Source organism: Hippichthys cyanospilos, chromosome 14 (genome assembly GCF_059441005.1).
Source record: "Hippichthys cyanospilos isolate Australia breed blue-spotted pipefish chromosome 14, RoL_Hcya_1.0, whole genome shotgun sequence".
Taxonomy (NCBI): Eukaryota; Metazoa; Chordata; class Actinopteri; order Syngnathiformes; family Syngnathidae; genus Hippichthys; species Hippichthys cyanospilos.
Genome location: NC_142382.1, coordinates 10,611,282 through 10,632,623, shown reverse-complemented (window position 1 = coordinate 10,632,623; position 21,342 = coordinate 10,611,282). Strand labels below are relative to the sequence as shown.

General features: G+C 40.6%; 1 protein-coding gene across 2 annotated transcripts in view; it reads left to right on the top strand.

The window, feature by feature from the left end:
* Nucleotides 1-8,052: 8,052 nt before the first annotated feature.
* Nucleotides 8,053-21,342, top strand: part of tmem260 (transmembrane protein 260) — a 30,269-nt gene continuing 16,979 nt past the window's right edge. Inside the window, exons 1-3 of one of the 2 annotated variants that reach the window (XM_088433501.1) lie at nucleotides 8,053-8,274; nucleotides 11,519-11,550; nucleotides 13,936-14,087. In XM_088433501.1, coding sequence (XP_088289627.1) covers nucleotides 8,166-8,274; nucleotides 11,519-11,550; nucleotides 13,936-14,087 — 293 coding nt within the window. In that variant the 5' untranslated portion in view covers nucleotides 8,053-8,165. Of the gene's footprint in view, nucleotides 8,275-11,518; nucleotides 11,551-13,935; nucleotides 14,088-21,342 lie in introns of those variants that run through there. The other variant, XM_088433502.1, reaches the window with a different exon arrangement.

The window sequence follows — 21,342 nt, the reverse complement described above, 5'->3', positions numbered from 1 at the left end:
TCTGATTTTCGGGGGTGAAATACACTTTATTTAATGTTCACGGAAGTACCACAATGGATGACTGGATTGAGATGCTGGCAATGCTAAAATGGCTGTCATGCTGGATCCCAAATAATTAATTACAAACTCTACCATTATGCAATCCCCCCATAGTGTTGTCTGTGTCTTGTTCGTCCATTATGTTTATGTTTTGTTTTGGGTTTTTTTTGGTCTACAAGCTGCTTCTGCCTTTTTGAGCTTAAAGGACCATGTCGCTTTGTCACTTGTTGGCCACGTGCATGTTGGATGAATGCAACTTGGCCGTTCGAACTGAAGTCGCATGACAAAAAATTGGATATGGATTGGTTTAAAGACTACATACCCATGTGGCCTGTATTGCATTTGTTAAAAAAAGATCTACGTCCTTCAAAATGCCATTAAAGATCAGATACACGTACAAAAACAAATTGTAGAGTCAGTTCAACTGCTGTCTGAATGTTGCCTAAAAATTGTAGCTCTTTGCAGAGGATAAAGGATATATGACTTGAGTACAGTTATATAGTCTACATGTATTATTGCTCCATTTGTGTTCAAATATCTGTTGCTTACAGGGTTATAACACCACAGTATCAATGCCAATTGGCATATGTCGTTTCATTATGATATCAGACTAAATGCTGAGCTATGTGGTTTTATTACAATGTGTAATTATGGTGTGAGGTGAGTTCACTGACTGCCATCCTGCAGAGCTCGTATTGCCAGGTTGCGCTTGCAAAAAAACAAAAACAAAAACAGGCAAAAAACTGCTCATATCTCATTGTCAGGTCACTTATATCTCAAGTCACAACTGTATCCTATTTGTGTATTCCATTGGCATTTAATTTTTCGGGACTTTTTTAAAATTTGGCTACATTTTTATTTAAGTAATACTCTATAGTGGTTGGTACTAATATCAAATCTGCTTTTTAGTAATTAAACCGTTACGAGAAGAAGTGGCACTACTGTAATGAGCAAAATAGGGAATCGATCGGAAGTTTAAAGGATGGAAAGTTGTTTGCATTGTGCCATGTAATGTGCGACAGGTGACTGCACAGCAAGCTGACGACAGGACACTTCATTGGCAACTTGATGGCTGCGATATTTACCTCGATTACACAGCATGCAGCTGAAGCTAATTATTTGCAGATCTGAAAATAACAGATAGCGCTCTTTACCCCCTGCACGAAGTGAGTACACGCGATGCGACAACCCAGCATTTATGTCTCTGATTTTAATATAGTAAACTTGGCCGTGTTGTACTATCTGCAGGCAAGTTGGACTATGATGACACGTGTTGCTCTGTGCTGTTAAATTCTGTCTGTCTCACATTTAGGGACCCCACTGCTTCATTGCCAATATTGAAAATACTATTTTCTAGGGCACATGGCACTGTCATGGGCCTTTGGAATCGTCATCAACTTTGTCCCACTTAGGGCTGCTCCCAAGCTTTTGACATTTATTCCAGTTGACTGCAATGTTAATTTAGTTTCTGAAATATACGAATATAAAAGGCAACGACAAATGTGTTATCCGTCTCGAAAAATGCTCCCTGTAATGTTCAAGGGTTTTTTTGCGAGGTAATGCCAACCTTGGCAAATTGAAGAGTTAATAGCCAGTGGGCTTCCTTATTTGTATGTTAGCATAGCATAGCATATCATGTTATTTCTTGGTTTATATGAAATGACTCAAGAAAAGATGGAACTGACACTGGCACCGCATTGTGGGCTTCTTGACTCAAACTAAAATGGAAAAAAAAAACATTAGGTAACACTTTATTTGCGTTTGTCTAGCCATGTGGATATGTTATCAGATTACCTTCCAGTTCATGAATATGGTGTTATGTGCCATACGTATGTGAATCTAACACGTCTAGTCCTAACCAAATTCTGAGGAGAATGGCTAAATGTAAGTTCAGTGAGAAAATAAATTCCTCCATCTACACTGTCACCAAAAATGAAAAGATTATTTTTTGTGCCTGTTTTTGAAAATTGTTGTAGTTTTTTTTTTTTTTTTTTTTGCTTAATCGTGCCAACGAGCTAACCAAAAGCAATAAAATATTTAGTTTTAACCAGGACAATCACAATTTTGAGCCGTGTGTTCCATGTCCTGACAGATTTCGCAGGCCCTATTTTGTCATGATTTTCAGTAAATTGCATCCTGACATCTCTCTCTCTCTTTTTTTTTTACTCACTTGTCTGGGTCATGAGCTTGACAATCGCACTGTAATGGAGGTGTCGGAATAGCGCCCAAACTTGTGACCTCCTTGAAAGGACTGTATTTGACTGATTCAGAGGATCCTCAATCTTATCAGGTTGTCCGGCCAGAACATAAAGATGATGCACACTCTCATGCCACTCTTATTTGTATATAATGTTCTATTTATTTATCTGGGTTGGTGTGTGTGTGTGTGTGTTCTATGTTTGATTGATTGTGGATGTGTTATTGATTGTGTGTGTGGTCTATTCTCATGGACGCACGGAATAATAATGAAAGGAATGAGATAATCCACAGAATGATTGAAAGCAGAAAAAATGACTGTCCGTTACAACGATACCTGCCGACTGACCGGTGAAAGAGCAAAACAACCTATGATAGTGTACACAGAGTCCTGATTGGTACTGGAGGAATGAAACACAACTTGTGATTGGTTGCTAGGCGGTTGCTAGGAAGATCACATGACCACAGGAGAAACATGTCCAGACGTAAATAGTAATAACATAACAATACAAACACGAAATCGTTAAGTATAATCAGAAACTTCTTAACACGCACAATTGTCATGGTGATTTGATTTACACAACAAACCAATTTGAAAAAGGATTGAAACTGCTTACTTTTACACTCACGTCATTACCGGAACTAGAACTACTTCCTTTTTCCTTGTCGTCAAATTATGGGAAAGGAAATCTGACGAGTTGACCTTTCTGGTGACGCGTTTCCAATGTGTGACAGTGGGATATCTTGTGCCAAATGATTTCAGTATTATGAACAAAGTTTTGCAAAGCTACGTGAGAAGCAAAATGACAGCAATTTATTGGAGATGTGTTCAATGACCACTCACACAGTAGGACATATCTAATATCAATAGATATGCTAATTCATTGCACCAACAGCAATGACTTGTCCTTGAGCACAATGCAGCGTGATGCTTTTGAACAGAAACATTTTATTATTTATTTGACAAACTAAAGGATTGAATTATTTCCTAATGATAATTAATGGTGCATTTTATTCTCAGTGAATGCATCGTTTTTATTTTTGAAAAGCTAGTCACCCCAAACATAACGCCGACTTCTTGCCCTTCTGATTTTATGCTTGGCGGAAGTAATGACAACAGGAACAGAGAAGTTGGAAATGCATTCATTGTACAGCAACTCTTGCGGCCACTCATCCAAACAAGTTACTTTAATTATGTAGTCTGCGCTAATTAAATCTTTCTCACTTCAAAAGTAACTGCATTGCTCCCACACGGTGAATGTTTTCCTCCCTCCTGTTTGTCTCCCACTGAAATGATTGTGATAATCATAATTGAGGAAGGGGGCTGTTTTACACACTCTGTCAATAGCCAGCTGGTTCTTCCAAGTAAATATATCAAACGCCATGTCCGGCATGAGGGAGTGCCCTCTGCTGGGAATCGAGATAGACGATTTATCTGAGCGTCCTGTTGCTTGACAAAATTGAATCCTCTCATTTTAATTGCTCTCTAGTAGGTGTGCTGCTCGGGGCCATGAGAGCACCAGCGCTCTATGTTGCCCCTCTTTGGACCATTATGCTCCATTGTGCAAAATGCCGATTACGGTTCGCTTTATCCTCGTCATCTATCTGACTCGGGATCATTTAGGTAGCCGCATGTTACAAAGGAACAGCGGTCCGCCCTGTTATTAGATGTGTTTGAGTCCCCCGCTTCTTGTAATGAGAAGCAGATCATAGAGGAGAACTAATCTGTCTGAAGACACGTGGACTCATTCAGGACCTTGTGACACTTCATAGAGCATGCAGCAAAATTGGATTCGCATGTTTAGGTTTCTTGTAAATGAGTTCGTTTCAAGGAGGCAGCTTTGTGTATTTGTCTATTTTGATAGTATGAATCAGTGGTTCTCAGACGTTTTTTCAAGAATGTGCCTGCTGTCAAATACTTTTTTCAGGCAAGTAGCAATTAACCAGCATACATTTTTTTTTTTTTAAAGAAACACTTAAAACATTGGATTGGAGTTACAATTGTAGTGGTTTCTCTCAGCGTGGTTTATTGAGCAGCTCCAGAATATAAATTGTGTAATATCATCTGTTTTTTTCAGCTGATCTGTCCACAGTTTGTGTCAATAATGACAATCAGTAGAAAACCTAGCAAAATAAAGGCAAACAACTGCTTTATTTAACAATTATACTCTTCATATTCCAATTAATTGACACTTAATTTGAAAAGAAAACCTGTACTCTTCCCATCCAGGCATAAAAAAAGCGTTAAATTAGATTTGCATTCACGTATCCCAATTTGAGGATCACTGGTGTAAACAATACAATAAATATTGCAAAAACTATTATGCCAATGTGGTGTTCAATTCTATAAGTGAATCTGTAACAAATGTGTCAGGACTAGAATATTGCATCATATTTAATTTGGTAAACAATGTCATCGTTTTAGGTGCGTATGCGTGTTACTTCACAGACGCATGACTCTTGACATGTTTTTATTTAAGTCAAAAAATCAGAAGTTGGCATCATGCATAATTTTGAGCATAACCTTGATTCTCAGTGGAGATGTATCAAGTCAACTATACTTCCTTGGCAACAATTACTATTCTTCTATAAGCCAAGTTCCTGGTGCCATTTTGTGTCATTGAGGATGTTGCAAAAAGACCACAAAAATAATGTGAATGGGTGAGATTTAGTGCAAATAGCTTAGCATAGATTCCACCTAAAAAATACTAGGCAAATAAATGGTGAACTGGGAAAAGAGTTCCATGTGATGAATCAATTTTATGTTGCAACTACTACAGTAACTTTGTTGACAATAAGCCATTCAACATTACTCCAGACACTAAACTGTGTGTGTGTGTGTGTGTGTGTCACACAGATGCATCGCAGAACACAAACAAACATACACCATATCAACGGACAACTTCACAAGCAATCAAGAGCCGAAATACTAGAAGCTAATACTGTTAGCTAACGCTAATCTGCGCATTCAACAAAACAACACAGCTCTATTTGTGTGCAACCCACCAATAAGTTAATTTTCCACAATACTTAGTGTCTCATTTATGTAATAACTTCATCACTCGCTGAAGTCAATGTCAAATTCCCAATATTAAATCTTCTGTCTAGAAGGGGTATGAATGCTTGTGGGGTTATGAATGGCTGCAACATGGCTGTGAAGCACATTCAAAAAAAGGGCTTAAGTGGATTACACCTCATTTCAAGGATGCTTATGGTAAGATTAAAACAGATATGAGGTAACTGAGGAAAATGCTAAATCTGATAGATTGAATTTCACTCATCCTTTTTCCTTCAAGCCACTTGCCTCTGCATGCTTGCATGTAAGTGTGTTTTTTTGTGTCGTGTTTGTAGGTGTACGGTAAACAGTAGCAGCCATCAAGTGTTATTTAGTTGTAGGAGGCCTTCCTACACACACACACACATATATATATATATATATATATATATATATATATATATATATATATATATATATATATATATATATATATATATATATATATATATATATATTTTTTTTTTTTTTTAATTTATTTATTTTTTTTCTCTCGCTCTAATCAGGAAGTGAAGCGGTTAGTTTCCTTGAAGCCTGCACCTCACCATGCGGCTCCCACAATCCTTTCGTGACATAGTCCAGTTTTTACTACTATGAGCGCGCGGGTGTGTTTAGTCTGCACGGAGGCAGTACAAAGGTGTTCCTCAGCTATTGATGTCAACAAGCGGACAAAGCGAGGACCCGGCGTTTTCTCAGATTGGGTGGGGTTGGTGCTGAGAGCGCAGCAAAGAAATTAAACCTTTGGGGATGTTGTTTGTTTTTTGCATGCCAGACATTGTCATCATTGTCATGCGATCTACGATTACCACCTTTGCGATCGGCAATTGGATCACCCCTGGTTCGGCACATCTCCCTCCAAGTTCTCAACTCAGAGGTCAACCAATTTCCCAAAATGGATTGCGTTAAACCTCGGCTCTATATGGAACATGTGTACACGGGCTCACATATAATCACATTTAATCTGAAACTCTAATGAATTGCATAGCTATTACAGTCAACTAATGTGTGTTAATAACTTAGTGCCATATGGAGGGAGGCACTTTAGGTAATTCCTCTTTTTGGACAAGCTGCCAATAAAAAGGCCACATTAGGAGGAGAGTAGGTCTAATCCACCAGACACTCTGATAATATGACTATATCATGCTTTTATAGTTTTAGCTTCAATTCAAAGCTTAAATAATGTGTGCATATTAACATGCAACTGCTTTGCGCCTGAACGTCGTTTTCCGCATGGCGTACTCGAAGTGTGCTTGGAGAGTCGACTTTATGACGTGCCTGATTACACTGCCCTCATCCCCGTCGCTCCCAAATTCCTCCCCGCATCCCTCCTGCCAGCCAGCGCTGCAGCCCAGCGGATAACCACGCATGGATTAGCTGTGACATCACACCGAAGAGATGGCTGAGTGCGAGGAAGGCCGAGCACTCTGGTGTGTGTCAGATGTGTGTGTGTGTGTGTGTGTGTGTGTGTGTGTGTGTGTGTGTGTTGGAGGCTGATTAGACGGCGAGGGTGGCAGCGAGCGGGAAGCGAGGATTAGGCAGCCATTGGAGAGTTGGCTATAGGTGCTGACACCACTCCACCTCACCAAGGGCTCAATTTACTGACGGATCAGACTCATTTATGGTGGGCGGGGATTATGTATTATCAGTTCAATGGGGCCATATCTTTATTACAGTAACCCTTCAACCTGTGAAATATGGGGACAATATGGAGACATTTGAGGATGCCGAGCCAATACCGATGGCAGATATCGCCTCGGTAGCCGGGCCTTCAATGTAGAATTATTTCACCTTCTAGTCCCACCAGATGAGAAACACATGGCAGCACATTAGAGGCTGAAATATAATTGGGAAAAAAATCTGAGATATAGTACTGTATGTACTATATTGGAAGCATAGTCCTGCAACCTGACACCAATTGCTTTAGACTGGCATTCAGCGTGACACAATGTGTGGTTGAAATGATGCAACTGTTTTAAAATTCTGGGGTATGACAAGATGTTGTAGGTTGCCCTGAGGAGGAATATACCCTGATATTGATTTTTTTATGCTCCACCTAAATAAAAATAAAATACTAACCAACTATATAGATGGGAAAGTGAAGGCTCATGACCCACTTCTAGAGGGGACTCTGGTTAAAGATGAAGTGATACTACGCTACAGTTTATCTTTAACTAAGAGTGCCATCTGTAGGCGCAAAAAAAAAATCCAAAGTGGTTCATGAGACATTTCCCCATATTTAAATACAATTAACAAGTAGTATTGGACAGACCACCATACCAGTGCCATTCTTTTTTTTTTTTTTTCAAGACTTTAAAACATTTTTAGCCCTCTGCAATGCTTGATTCTTTAGTACACCAAAAACTTTACGAGTCATTGAGATTTAAGCATCCAAACTTGTGACATTTCTGCACCTTTTATGCATCATTGTGTCATTGCCACATCATCATATTTAAAACTTTAAATGTATTAGAACAATGGCACATTTTATATTTCCAAGTAATATTTTAGATTTAGAAATATATGATAAAACGTTTTTGTTTGGGTGTTTGACTGTCAACAATATCAAGCGTTTACAATTAAACATTTATAATTAAAAAAAAAACATTTCATCATGACTCTATTTGAGCTTGTTTTGAATAACTTATTCGAATAACGATTTTAAAATTACAATTTGTTATTTGATCATTATTTAAAAATAATTGCTGTAGTCTCGCGAGATTTTCTCGCTGGCGCGAATATGTACCAGGAAAAGAGGTGTTGCTTTGAAAGCTTTCTGCTCAATGAGACTTTCAAGTAAATCGAGTCGGATAGCTTTATTCCTGCGTGCAAGTGCAACGCGTTTTTATTCAAGTGAAACCGTCGGCATTTGTAAACAATGTCAACGGAAGAGAAAACGAGCTGGATTTTGACTGGTGCTACCGTCGCCTGTGTACTCGCTCTCTATGTGCCGTGTGTGCAGAGAACAGTCCCCGGCGGAGATTCAGGTTGGTGCTAATGCTAGTCAGCATCCTACAGCTTCCTTGTTTCGAGTCACGTGGGTCTGTTGCGTTTCCTATAGCCCCATCCTGTTGCTCGTTTTTGTGCTGAAACAAAATTCAAATTTAAGGAAACATTTTACACTGTACATTTTCCCCCCATAGGTTAAAATAACGCAGTTGGGGACAGTCTAAAACGCTCATTGTAAATTAGTCGGGCTGAGAAATTTACGACCAGTCGATATCAAAATTCACATGGACATCTCAACTCATGCCCACTTAAACCTTTGAAAATATCGAAAACGATCGCCACAGTATTTTGCATATCGTAGGTATTAAGCCCCCCTTATTCATAATTGTAAATGTAGAGAGAAAAAAAAAACTCTTGAGGGATACGTTACTAATCTCGCCATTTTCATGGCCAAGTTAATTGATCAATATTTTTCATGTACAGTTAATATTTTTAAAAATGCATTTTACCACTGCTGTCGACTGAGTACACCAAATGTGCTCAGGGCTCAGGTAACAACCAATCACAGCTCAGCTTGCAAACATCACAAGACCAAACCCAAGGAAAAAGGTGATCCTTGATCTGTCATTACCTGAGCTCTGAGAAACTTTGACGCTATTTTGAGTCAGTTCTATGTGGCAAAATGCAATTTGAAAGGTATTAATTATGTTTGTAAAATAATTAAATTATAAAATAGATTACAAAAAAATAACATTTTAACTGCTGAAATTCCTACATTATGGCAAGTCGAAACACGTTGCCCAATCCAAAAATTAGTGAAATCGCAAAGTGCAAATGTTGCATTTGCAATGTGAGAACTTTGTCAATTCCACAATGAAATACCAATTTGTTATTCTGTGCATGTCTAATTACATATATAGTATTTCACTCCCTACCTTCATGCTGTGTAGGCCAACGTGTCTTCCAACATTCTCTGTAATGCAGTGTGTGAAAGAATACCTTGCACATTTGCAAAGAGTGTTTACTTGAGATTGTCAAGTTACAGACTTTTAAATTGGCCAAATGAATGCTCTGCTTCTTGTTAGCTTAGCAGCGGTCTGGCGTACAAGTTGCGAAAAGAAACGCACATTTGCACATTGCAAGGGTATGAAAAGCTGAGCCAGATATGAATGCGGAACGATGAGAGAGCAGCGACTAGCCTGCCTGCTCTCATGAATGAGGTTGGCAAAATGGGAGTGGGGGGTGCTTTGAAAAAATGGCCAGCCCCTTCTCCACAGTGTTTAGGGACGGTGCAGGATGCCCGCTCTGATAGTGCCAGCTGAATTCCCCAGGTCTCCGTCTCCGTGTCCTAATCTCTTTAGGTGTGATGTGCCCTGGAGAAGTTTTGAGCACAGCCCCGCGGGCGCACTGTTGTCTAGGAATGTGGAGTGTGGAAATGATGGGGATTACGGGAAGACCGGTGTGGGTGCCCATGCTCCACTATCACAAAGACTCTTGGCAACCTCGCTGCTCCCCCGTTGAGTCAATATCTTCCAGTTTTTGGGGAGACGGGATGCAGAGCTGCCTCGCTGCAAGATGCTTTTGCTCACCCAGTTTGATTTATGTTGAATGGGGGGAAAAAAGTATGCAGCCAGCCGCTCAGGGAAAATGAGAAGCTGACGAAGGACAAGCAAATGCGGAAACCGGATGCTCGTGCCAGGTGAAATGGAGCTGGAAAGTGTTTAAGCCGTGCAGGTGGAGGAGTTCTGACTTCATGCTCCATTAGACTGATAAGAGTTAGGGATCCTCGTGTGGCACCAGATGTAGGCATTAAATCACTGTAACAGTGAGGTCGCAAAATATGAGTGTCTTTCTGTGCGCCATCGGCCTTTTTTTCTTCATTTTCTTACTTTTTGTATGTTGATATGTTCATGTTAGGATAAAACAATCGATTTTAGTAAAATGTCTTATTTTGCATGCAATACAGTGCATACAAATTTGTACAATTTAGGTCAGCAAATATTGTTGCGATAACCTTTGAAACATAATTGTAACTTAGCTAGGCTCGGGCTTCAGGACTTAATGTGCAATTCAGATGTTTTTTTTTGGGATGCAGGATGCAAGCAGTTTGAAAAAAACAAAACAATAGCAGATGAGGCAAAGATAACTCAATGAAGCAAGAGCATGCTGTAATTAGTCTCTGTCTTTCTCTTTTGCATAGTAAATACTTATGTGCTCAGAGCGAGTGAGCTGCTCGCTCAGAACAAGTGAGAAAGACGTTGCTGGCACTGCACAAAATGGCATGACAAAAATTCCCCTCCCCATCATTGATTTACTCCTAAAATTGAACAGATTGACAATATTCTGCCACCGCTCGGACCGCCATTTCAATATCGCCAGCTACTTCTGTAAATACGTTAAGCATGCTCGCTGTCCTCAATGCACATGCATGCAGGACAGTTTTGGGCTGTTTAGCGTTCAGACTCAGGTTGCACTTGACAAACGACCTTACAAAAAAAAATAAAAAATAAATAAGGACATTCTTGAGTAAGACGAAGCAGGACATTCTCTCTGGTGCCAGTAGAGGGTACTGTCTTGAAGCCACACCTTTATCAGTGTCAGTTAATCTGAACCAAATTTCAATTTTCATGAGTGGGAGATGTAAACATAGGGTGGTAAATCAACATAATTTGAAATTCTCTGGGTGCATTCTGGCACAAATGGGTTTGTGCCCAGCTAAATTAAAGCTCGCTCAAATAGCTTTTAGGAGTGGGGTGGAGCGGTGGGGTATCTTTTCTTTCTGTGTTGTGCCTCACACAGAGCCTGTCATGAAATTGTGCAGTCGGCTCTTATTTTTTTGCAGCTTACCTCATTCTGTGACTGTCACCAGCGTCGTCTTTTTTTTTTCCTGTTTGTGCCCAACGGACTGAAGGCGACACTGAGACACTGGCAGAGACGCACGGAGAGTGGCAGAAGAAAGACCCTGACGCACGGGGAGGATGGGACTGGAAGCATTCTTCTCAGATCAGCATATGTGTGTCTTAGGGTGTCTAATGGCTCGTGTGTACGTGTGTATGTGCCGGCAAAGGGAGGGGAGGCATCAGGGGAGAGGCATGCGCTGAAGAGAATGAGCGTGCCGCTTAGGAAATGTCACACTGGGAAGATTTGCAGGTTTTGATCCTAGCAAATTAATGCAAAACCCCAGTGCAAGTATTTGATTTGGGAAAACTTTGGGAGCAGACTTGTCTCTTAATAATAATTATTGGGTTTACATTAATTTCCTCCCCCCATTCTCTTCCACAGGAGAGCTGATCACCACTGCATGTGAGCTGGGGGTAAGTATTAGCTCTATTGTTTAATCAATTCACTCATTAACTCTTAGAAGCATTAAGCAAGTTTAATTAAGCATGGGCAGAAAGCAGATTAATTCAGTTTCAGTCCACAGGTTTCCCCCTTCTTTTCTTTACACTTATTTTACTAAGTTGCAAGTAGAGAATGCTATAATTTGCTCCCCGTTTTTCAAATCCAATTAAAGTCAATAGTAAGGCGATGGCTTTTGTAGGCTTTGCCTTATGTACGGTATAAGGCTTATTATATCCACCCCTCTTTTTTGTGTGTGTGTAAGCCGCAAAGAATGAACTAAATCGGGTTAACAGTTATAATAAGTTTTATTATTTAATAAAGTTTATTACGCCGCTGTGATCCTTTTAGGGAGGCTGTGTCGGTGTCACTATGCCAGTAATCCTGCCGTTAGGGCTGCAGTCCGTGTGGCCTGCCCAACTGCCTCGCGGGCCTCCCAAAGGCCTCGCAAGGCCACCCCTGTGTCCCACGAGCTCGTTTTCATCCCGAGAGCCGGTCTCCCCTTTCGTCTCTTTGACTTTTTGTCTAAGCTATCCTAAACTTGAACCTTTCCCCCCATTTCATTCCTTCGTGCTCAAATATACCATTTGAGCTGCCGTCTCTTTCGCTAGATGTGTCTTCTGACCTTCAAGTTTTATTCCAAAGTCTACTCAAGGCATGCGGTGTAATTTTATAATACTCTGCCGTTGACCGGCAAAGTAGTCCGACTCACCTTTGCGAACTGTCTTCAGCTGAAGCGTTGCCCCTTCTTTCTGCCAGTGTGACTCGTGCTATCAGCGCCAGGAAATGAATCAGTCTTTAATGACTGAGCCCTTATCTGGGCAAAGGAGACTTAGCGGCTAATTGCTGTGATTGCCGAGATCCCCCAGACGAGAACGACTGCGGCTCGGAAATGGGCTGGGGCGGGCCGAGATCACGTGTTGTGCTGCGTACTCTCGGGAGCTGCACTGTCCTTGGGAAGAGGCCAAAGAAAGACAAGTGAAGAGCGCAAGGAGGAGATGCCTTTGGTGTCATTCATTTTCTTTTCCACTGACCCTGTTCGGATCGCTAATTTCCCGCACCTCAACTACTGCACGTGATAGAGACCTGTGTGAACCATGACTCTATGACGGACACTCACACTTTTTTCATTGCTGTACCCCTTTTGAAATACTTTTTCATATGAGTACACTCCAACCCAATGGGGATGCACGGTACATGGGACAAATCAGGCCCGCAGGTTGGTCTTGTGAAGCTTTAAAAAAATAAATATGAGCAAATTAGTTTATTGTTCATAATCCATAGACTAAAATTATGACTTTTAAAAGCAATGCCCAAATCAGCACTGCAATCTACAAGCAAAAGTAGCCAGTTGCCACATTTGTGCGAAATAGCTTAGTGATCGCTTCAGTGACAGAAAGAGAAACAATGCTTGCGTTCACATTAGCATTAGCATCTAGCTTCGTCGCGCAATTGCTCAGCGTAGGTAAAATCCTTCAATCTGGCTGACGCCAGATGCTCCACTTTGATCCATGTTGTATTATAAACAATTAGTCTTTGGTGAAGAGCGGAGTAGACTAGCGTAGGGAAAAGTAATGCAGGGTAGAATTCACATAAAAATTGTGTTTCTCATTAACTACAATTTACCTCCATATATAAGATGTCATTAAATCAATATTAAAAATAAAACAGAAATCAATACGCTTCCTGCCGGCTTCCGTACTATGCATTGTGCCATTTTATCACCACGCAGCCCGTTCTTGAATGGCAGCAGGATGCACAAAAACAAAAAAATGGTGGAAATTCAACTGCCCCCGCTCTCATTGAAAGCTGTTTTGCTGCTTTCTGCAAACTTGTGTGGCCCATATGTGTTAAATTTCTGGCTTGTCTGCTGAAAATTTGCATCACCAATGACAATGCCCATCAATATACTGTAAAATTGAAAAGAAAACGTATTGTTCCTATCTGAATATAACAAAGCATTAAATCATGGCTACAAAAGACACATTGGAGTGACATGGAGTATATTTTGTTAATTTTCTTTTGGGCATGAGACGTTTTGTAAGAAAACAACGTTACATTCAAGTTTCTCAATTTTGTAATTGCACTATGCTTTAGCTACCAATCAATGGGCTGCTACAGAAAAAAAAAAAAAAAACAGTAATTAGTCCTGATTTTTTTAGCCATGTTTAACAACTTGTGTTTTATGATAATGGAAATGCACCGAATTTGGTACTGAACAGAACGAATAGATGGAAATATTTATACATATTTTTACATTGTCACTCTCACCCCAGTCTTATGCCTTTTATCCGAAATATTCTAGTCAACCAAATCTGTCTCTAGACATCACTCATTGTGATCTGTGTGTGTGTGTCTAGGTGGCCCATCCTCCCGGGTACCCGCTCTTCACGCTGCTGTCTCGCCTGACTATGCATCTTCTGCCCACACTTTCACCAGCCCACAGTGTCAACCTCATGAGCGGCGTGCTGGGGGCAGTGGCATGTGGCACACTCTGCATGACAGTATGCAGGTTAGTACAGATGAGATTTTTTTTTACACTAAATTTCAATTACAAAAAAAAAACACTCTTACATATTGGTGATTTTTTTGGGGGGGCGGGGGTCCTTATATCTAAAATCTAATCAGGATCATGAAGATTAAAAATGAGATTTCACGCCGTGTGGTGATTCTGTTTGACGCGTTTTGAAATGAACTACTCACACATCTGAAAATCTGTTCTATCTGGACAGAAGGCCAAAAAGTAACACGATCACGAGACAAATAACCAAACAGGAAACAGATTAGTGAAACAAACATTTTTGGCCAAAGAGCAATTGACATTCTTCCACTACTTTTTGCATCTTCCACTACTTTTTGCATCTGGATGCTGCGCAAGGCACAGAGTGGCGTTTTGGGGTCCTGACAGCCTGGTGATGGTGTCCGTAATCCTCTGTTCAGCATTCAGGAGCATAGCTCGCGCTGCCCTCCCCCTGCCACAAGCCTGCCCGGCCTGTTTACCCATCAGCCACCCGTTGTGAGTTAGCGTGTGCGTGTGTGTGTATGTATATCACAATTATCATGCCCTCCAACCCCCGCGCCACCACATCTCTGTATTTCTGCGCCCCCTGCGTTGCCCAGCATGTGCCCAATCCTGACATGGCACGATTTGTAATCTGCTGCTTCCCGCCTCCCGGGTCTAAAAAGGAACATGTCCTCCTCTCTCACAAGTTTTCTCTCTCATGCGCTTGATGACATTTTTTGGTCTCGTACATTGACTTCATCACATAAAGTATTTTCTTTAATCTGTTTTTGTACCTCTTCTCCTTTTACAGTACATATAGTACATATATTTTTTAAAACTACTATCTACACCCTTTTCCTGACTGGCTATTCCTAGCATGTCAAATATAATTGCATCAAAGAGAGTAGCCGTTTTTGACTTTTCTAGAATAGAGATGCACCAAATTTTTAGCCGCCCAACATTTTCAGCTGAAAATGGCAAAGAAAAACATGCATTAATCTCTAAAGCATTTCAGAGTGTTGAGAAAAGCGCATCCTCAAACTTCTTTTTCCAGAGAAGGTGGTTTAAGTTTCTCAGTGGACGAGAATTCTTGTCTTTTAAAATAGTCATAAAAATAGTAATACAATTCTTGTCATGCTTTTTTATGGAGGGTAGCTAACCCCCTTGAGTAGTGTTTATCTAATACTAAGCCACTTGAGCACCGTAGTGATAACTGTGACCTTTACATACTTGTAATTCTTGTAAAAGTAAGGAATGGAAATCAATCTTTCGTATGATTCCACCCATCTTTACATAGGCGTAGCACATATTCCTATTCCATTGGCCTTGAAAAATGAGTGAAAAAGCTAAATATACTGGCACTTTTCTGATAATACTTGGCACTAAAAGAGTTAAATACTGAACAAGATGTCCAAAGCACAATTTGATCCTTTAATATTTAACTATTTCATTTAAAACAAAAAGTGTTTTGTGATCATTTTAGAGTAGGGCTTTCGAGCTCACTGCATTTTCCAGATATGCCTTTTGGGACCTTCATTTTCCTATGGCCCTACGGCCTAATGATTGAATTCCTATTCAGTCGGAAGAGTAGAAGTAGCTCTTGGCCAGACGTTGAGGCTGTTAACTTCTAGGCCAGAAATACCCATGCTGTCTGGGAGCATTTTGGCTCACAGTGTGCATGTTAACTATAGCCCTGTTTGTAATCTCTGGGGATTTAGATTCAATTTTGGATTATGGCAAAGTGAAAAGTCATTATGGAAACATCCCACACCACTCTACTTCAACTGGAGCTTGATGGCTAGCAAGGACTTCAGCCAAAGTAAACAGTCACATAACATAAGCTGTTGAGTGTGAACATAATGTAATCTATGGGCTCAATTTAAAAAAAAAAAAAACACTCACACACACATAAAAGGTTTTTGTTATCTGTTCAGGACCTAGTTTGGGTTTATAGATCAGCAAGTGTAGTAATTTTGTAGCCAAAAAGAGGGGGTGGGGAGGTCCTCTGTATTTTGGTTGACCAACATGATTCTAAAACTGGCCAGTTGATGCCTGCTCCCCCTTTAATGGTGTCTGTAGAAATGCAACGATTAATCAACATCACAATCCTGACCAAATCATTGGATTTATTATTCGCGGTAATTCACAAGTACACTTCATATCACAATTACTCTTCATGTGGCAACAAATCCCCCCCCCCAGAATCACTGTGAAAAATAAAAGATTGCCTTTACTTTGGAAAACGATGACAATTTTTGCAAATTTTCTTGTTACAGACCAAACCAGCAACCAGATTGGGGGGAAAAAATGTGCTATTTTTCAGTAAGTGGTTGGAAATGAAAAGATTGAAAAAAAATCATTGAATAATGGACATAATAATCAATAGATGAATCGATTATTAAAATGATCATTCTTAACAAACCTATATGTCTGCCATCAAATGATTATTTGCATTTGAGGATTTAATCATCTAAGTTGCTCAATTTATTCCCACACAAACAATAATTTCATGCCCACACGTAAAAATGTAATTTTAATTTTACACGAAGGCCATTTTGTCTAAAAAGTAAATTGTGAGACTGGCACCTTCATCTGAAATATGTCCAAACCTTTGAAGTATCAATTTAAATTAGTCGGCTGGATCGCGGCGTCTAATGTGCATTCAGAGGTTTGGAAGGCACTCCGCTCGGGCAAATGTAGAAATGTAACACTTCCCTTTGATTTGTCAATTCCACTTGCCGCTCTTGCCTTGATCATGTGGTTTGATGGTCAAATTGCACGTCTTGGTATGTTTTCGCACCGTGGCCTGACAAGCCTTTGAGGATGGCGCACATAATGATAATTACTACCGATTGCACTGAGAGGTTCACTGAGGAAAAAGACTTGGCTCGCGGAATGCTACGGGCCTCAGCCGTGAGACTCCGGAGGAATGCACCCATCATAACGGGATAATCCGGACAGCTCTGTATTCTGCGCTCGCTCTCGGTTCACACTTTATCTGCTAAAGCTGCTCTGTATCTCCACTACCTTAGAGGGATCTCTCCCCGTTCCTGAGCTTATCCCGAGAAACCGGGAGCAGCCACGTTAGCGTGCTGACAGCCTTCAGAGTAGAAAAACAACCCTGGAACGCTCAAACATCAGCATTTTTAGTTTGATCGCGATTACATAATAATCTCGCCAAACGTGTCTGTCCTTCTCGATCCCTGGCTGAGAGGCTCCGTCGCTATAAATTGGCCCAGCTGATATCTCGGGTAACAAGAGGCCTATCACCAAAACGCTTAAAATGATATTTTGGCCTTGCTTGGCTCTTCTCTCTCTCTGACATGTTGTTTTCCAAAAGATGCATGTTGCTAGAGCCACATTTTTGTTCACATAATACGTCTTTTCTCTTTCAGCCCTTTTTTTCTGAATTTGCCCATGTGACATACGCAAGCTCAGCCTTGATTGGTCCTGAGCATCTGTGATGCCGTTTTTGAAATGGATAAAAACGGGTGGCTTTAAACCATTTTAAACGAAAAAAGCAAAATCTTTCCAGGCAGTATTTAGGAGCGCCCAGTTTCATCATCACAGGGTGCGTTTGAAAAGTCACTCTGATGCCCTAGCATCATTCTTGTGAGTGTACCTCCCTTCCCATTAGTTTTCATACACAGTCTGTTATCAACCAATGAGCAGCTCATGCTTGAACTGCTTCCATTCTGTACTGCCTGATGCAATGGGCTCCAGCACTCATCTTTTGGGGCAACCTAAATCACCAAATGGTGCATTAGAACAACATTGCCAAATCTTCAGTCAAGCAGTGCATGCTCAGAGCGTATTTCGCAACTCACTTGGGGTTTTGGAATAGGAATTTTAGGTGCTCTCTAATGTTCTTGATTTTGTTATTTTTGTAAAATACTTGATTGCATTACAGTACTTGGCATTCACATCCCAATTTGTGGATGTTGATATTTGAGATGTCCAGTTCCCGATCCCGATTGGAACCAATTATATCATTTTCAGCTGATCAAGAGACACGTACGTAAGTAAGCGCTGCAAACATTCTGGAAGTAGTTGCGAGAAGCCAATATGAAGCAAGCCTAATTTACCACTGATAATGTCTGCAATATGGAAACATGTTGGCAGAGACAGTGCAAGAATGACTTGCAGTGGGTGAAAATAGAGAATTTTGGATGACAGAAAGGATAAAGCTGCATTTAACACAACTAATTTAATCTTTGGGGGAACTTCTGACCCAACTTGGGTTTTTCAATGTACTCAAGATCAGGTGACTCAGACGAAAAAATGCGATCGGGACAGACCTAGTTGATATTTTTCTGCTCTATTCTCCGTGTTATACTGTGGTCCAATAACCCTGCTTTACCCTCTTTTTTTTTTTTTTTCCTCCCACCATCAGCATGACCAATGTTTCCCCCGGGACTCATTCTCTAATACAGTTAAACAGATGTTTAATGAAGATGTTATTTCCTCATTACTGGCTATGGGATGAGGACGGAGAGGAGGAGGGCCGCATAGACGGCAGAATGCACTACCAGTTTAATAGTCCTTTTCGCCCTTAGGCCTGAGATTGTGTCTGTCTCGGACGACGTCAATATTACATTCCGCAACCACCACAGGCAGTCTTAATAAGGCACCCGGCATGGAGACGGATCAGACTCGGCAATTACAGTTCAGCCAGAATTAGTTAATGGAATCTATACAGCAACGTTTATGTATCACTGCCGTGTGCCTAATGACTTTGGTGGAAAAATGGCTGTCAGTGAATTGCATAAACATGTTTTTTTTTGTGTGTGTGTGTGTGTGTGAGGGTAAATTGCTTCTCCCTATTCCTCCTGCAATTTATTGTGTGTTGGGCTGAGATTATGATGGCATTGCGGGAGAAATTGTCATGTCAGTGTCTGCATTGTTTGAGCAGAATTGTGGTGATTAATTTTATACGCACTAGGAGCACTGGAGCGCTTCCTGGCGGAGAGGTGTCTGAGTGGCAGAGCCGGGGTCCCTCATTTATCCTCCTCGCTTGTGGAGCAGACTGCATCCTTGTTGAACACTAAGAATGAGCGAGCACAGTATGTTTCAGTAATTGGTCTAAAATTGGGTTGCGGCATCCCACAATCAGCCGTGCTTGACAGTATTTTTAAATCAGCAATTGAAAAAAATTATACCGAGGCAGTAATGAAAGGACACAATCCTTGTCTTTAATCCGTTCATCGTTTACTTAGTATTAGTGATGACTTGTTTGTGAAACACCTTCTTAAAGAACCCTTTTCAATCTAAAATAGTCACATCTTTCCCTGGAGGGAAAAAAGCTTTTTAATTCTGGTTTGCTCCTTTGCTAAATTTGCAGTGCTTAATATATTAGATCACCATCCAGTTGAAGGTTGTGTCCGAACTGCTTTAAAATGAATATCCAAAACATTATTTTTCTCCCAATTCTGCTTGTTCTTTGGGGACAAACCTATTTTGACTTATAACAGCTCTTTTTTTTTAATCAATGTAATTTAACTATAGCCAGTTATTGGTTTTTTTAATCACACGAACCTCATTTTTATTCTCTAACTTTATGCTCTGTATGATGATTTGTTCCTATGCTTCAGGCTTCTCATACTTGAGTTGTTGGGGTTTAGAAAACAAACTTCAATCACACCCTGAAGTAGACACAAATTGGCTGTCATTGTATTTGACAAAACCTAATAGGCTCCTGGTGTAGGTGGGAGGGAAAAAAGAAAATGGAAGAGCGTGTGAAAGTTATCTGTCCGATGGATCATAAATTTTACTTTAAAAAACACCCCGATGGCATCTTTAATAAATATAGAGCGATCCGTTGTAAAAAAAAAAAAAAAAAGGTTGCTTACTACACATGCAGCTCAAGTTTAGCCTACCACATAAATGCAAAGCACCCAGCTGCGATTTCACCACAGGTAACGATAGTAACAAAGCCGCCAATGTAGCAAAGCTCTTTGCCAAACTAAACCCAAGTACACTCCACGTTTGAGAAACTTATGATCTTTTTGGTGCCACCATAGGACAAAATATCTAAGTTAAAAATAATATATGAGTAACAGAGTTTTTTTTGTCAAAAATATTTTGGTGAGAATTTTAAAAGAGTTGGATCAATTCCAGGCCTTTTTTTCTCTCTTTTTTTTTTTTTTTAATTAAATCTTGACAGCACTAATGCATTTCAATTCATTATTCATGGATTTCCGCTATTCATGAGCCGACTTGGTCCCCCACCAATTGCGGGGTTCTCTGCATTTTTTTTCCTTTATTCAGAAAAGCAAAGGTCAGCCAGTATTTTATGAGTCTGCGTGATGTTGTGCATCTCTATGAAAGAATATGACTACTAGTGCTGCACATATTTCAAAGGTCTTGATTGTTTACCATTAGCAAACTATTTACGCGTAAATGAATATATAAATTGCAGTTTGGCTTAAACATTCAAAGCAATGCATTGCTCCACATTATAATAGCTACTAAGTACCCTGCCTTGCGCGCTGGGTGCGCTGGGCAGAGGAGACCCGAGGGTGTGATCGCGGGCCAGCTGGAAGCTTCCGCCGCAGCCCGTACAGGGCACCTTCTCTACGGGTTCCCTCCCCTCTTCAGGAATGTGTGATTCCTTTCCAGCTCAACAAAAAACACTTGGTCGAGAACAGTGCAGCGCTGATCTGCAATGGCACAGTTGTGGTATTTATTGTCGGCTCCCTGAGGTGCTGTGCATTGCTGGCTGCCCCGACCAGCTCCATTGTCAAGTGCCATTCAGTGCACGGGGCTGCTGCACGCTTTTGTGTGCGGTTATTTAGCACAGACGGCTGCTGCCGCTGCTGGCACGTCTCGAGTACGCGCTGTGTATCGAGAGCGCGAGTGGTAAATGAGGCAGGTCCCATTTTGACACTTCAAAGTGGTTTTATTGTGCTTTTGTGGAGTCCTTGAAGGGGACACTGCTTAACAGAGCCCGTTGTACCATTGTCATTTCTTATTTGCTCGTTTACCTTTCATCTTTCTCATGGAATAAGCTCGGAATATTTTATGGCAGCTATTCTTCAAATGTGACTGAGATCTCAGGTGTTGTGATATCAGTTGTAGTTGTTATAGTCATGTATGTGTTTGTCACTTTTTGTCTTTTTGCCACATTGGTTCCTTGATGTATCAATTACCATGCCGTCACTATGTGTTTTTAAAATTTATGTTATTATTTCATATAGGATTGATATCTGTCATTATTTAAGATCAAGGTTCGCAGCAACAGGATGTCTGAATGTCAAGTCAAGCG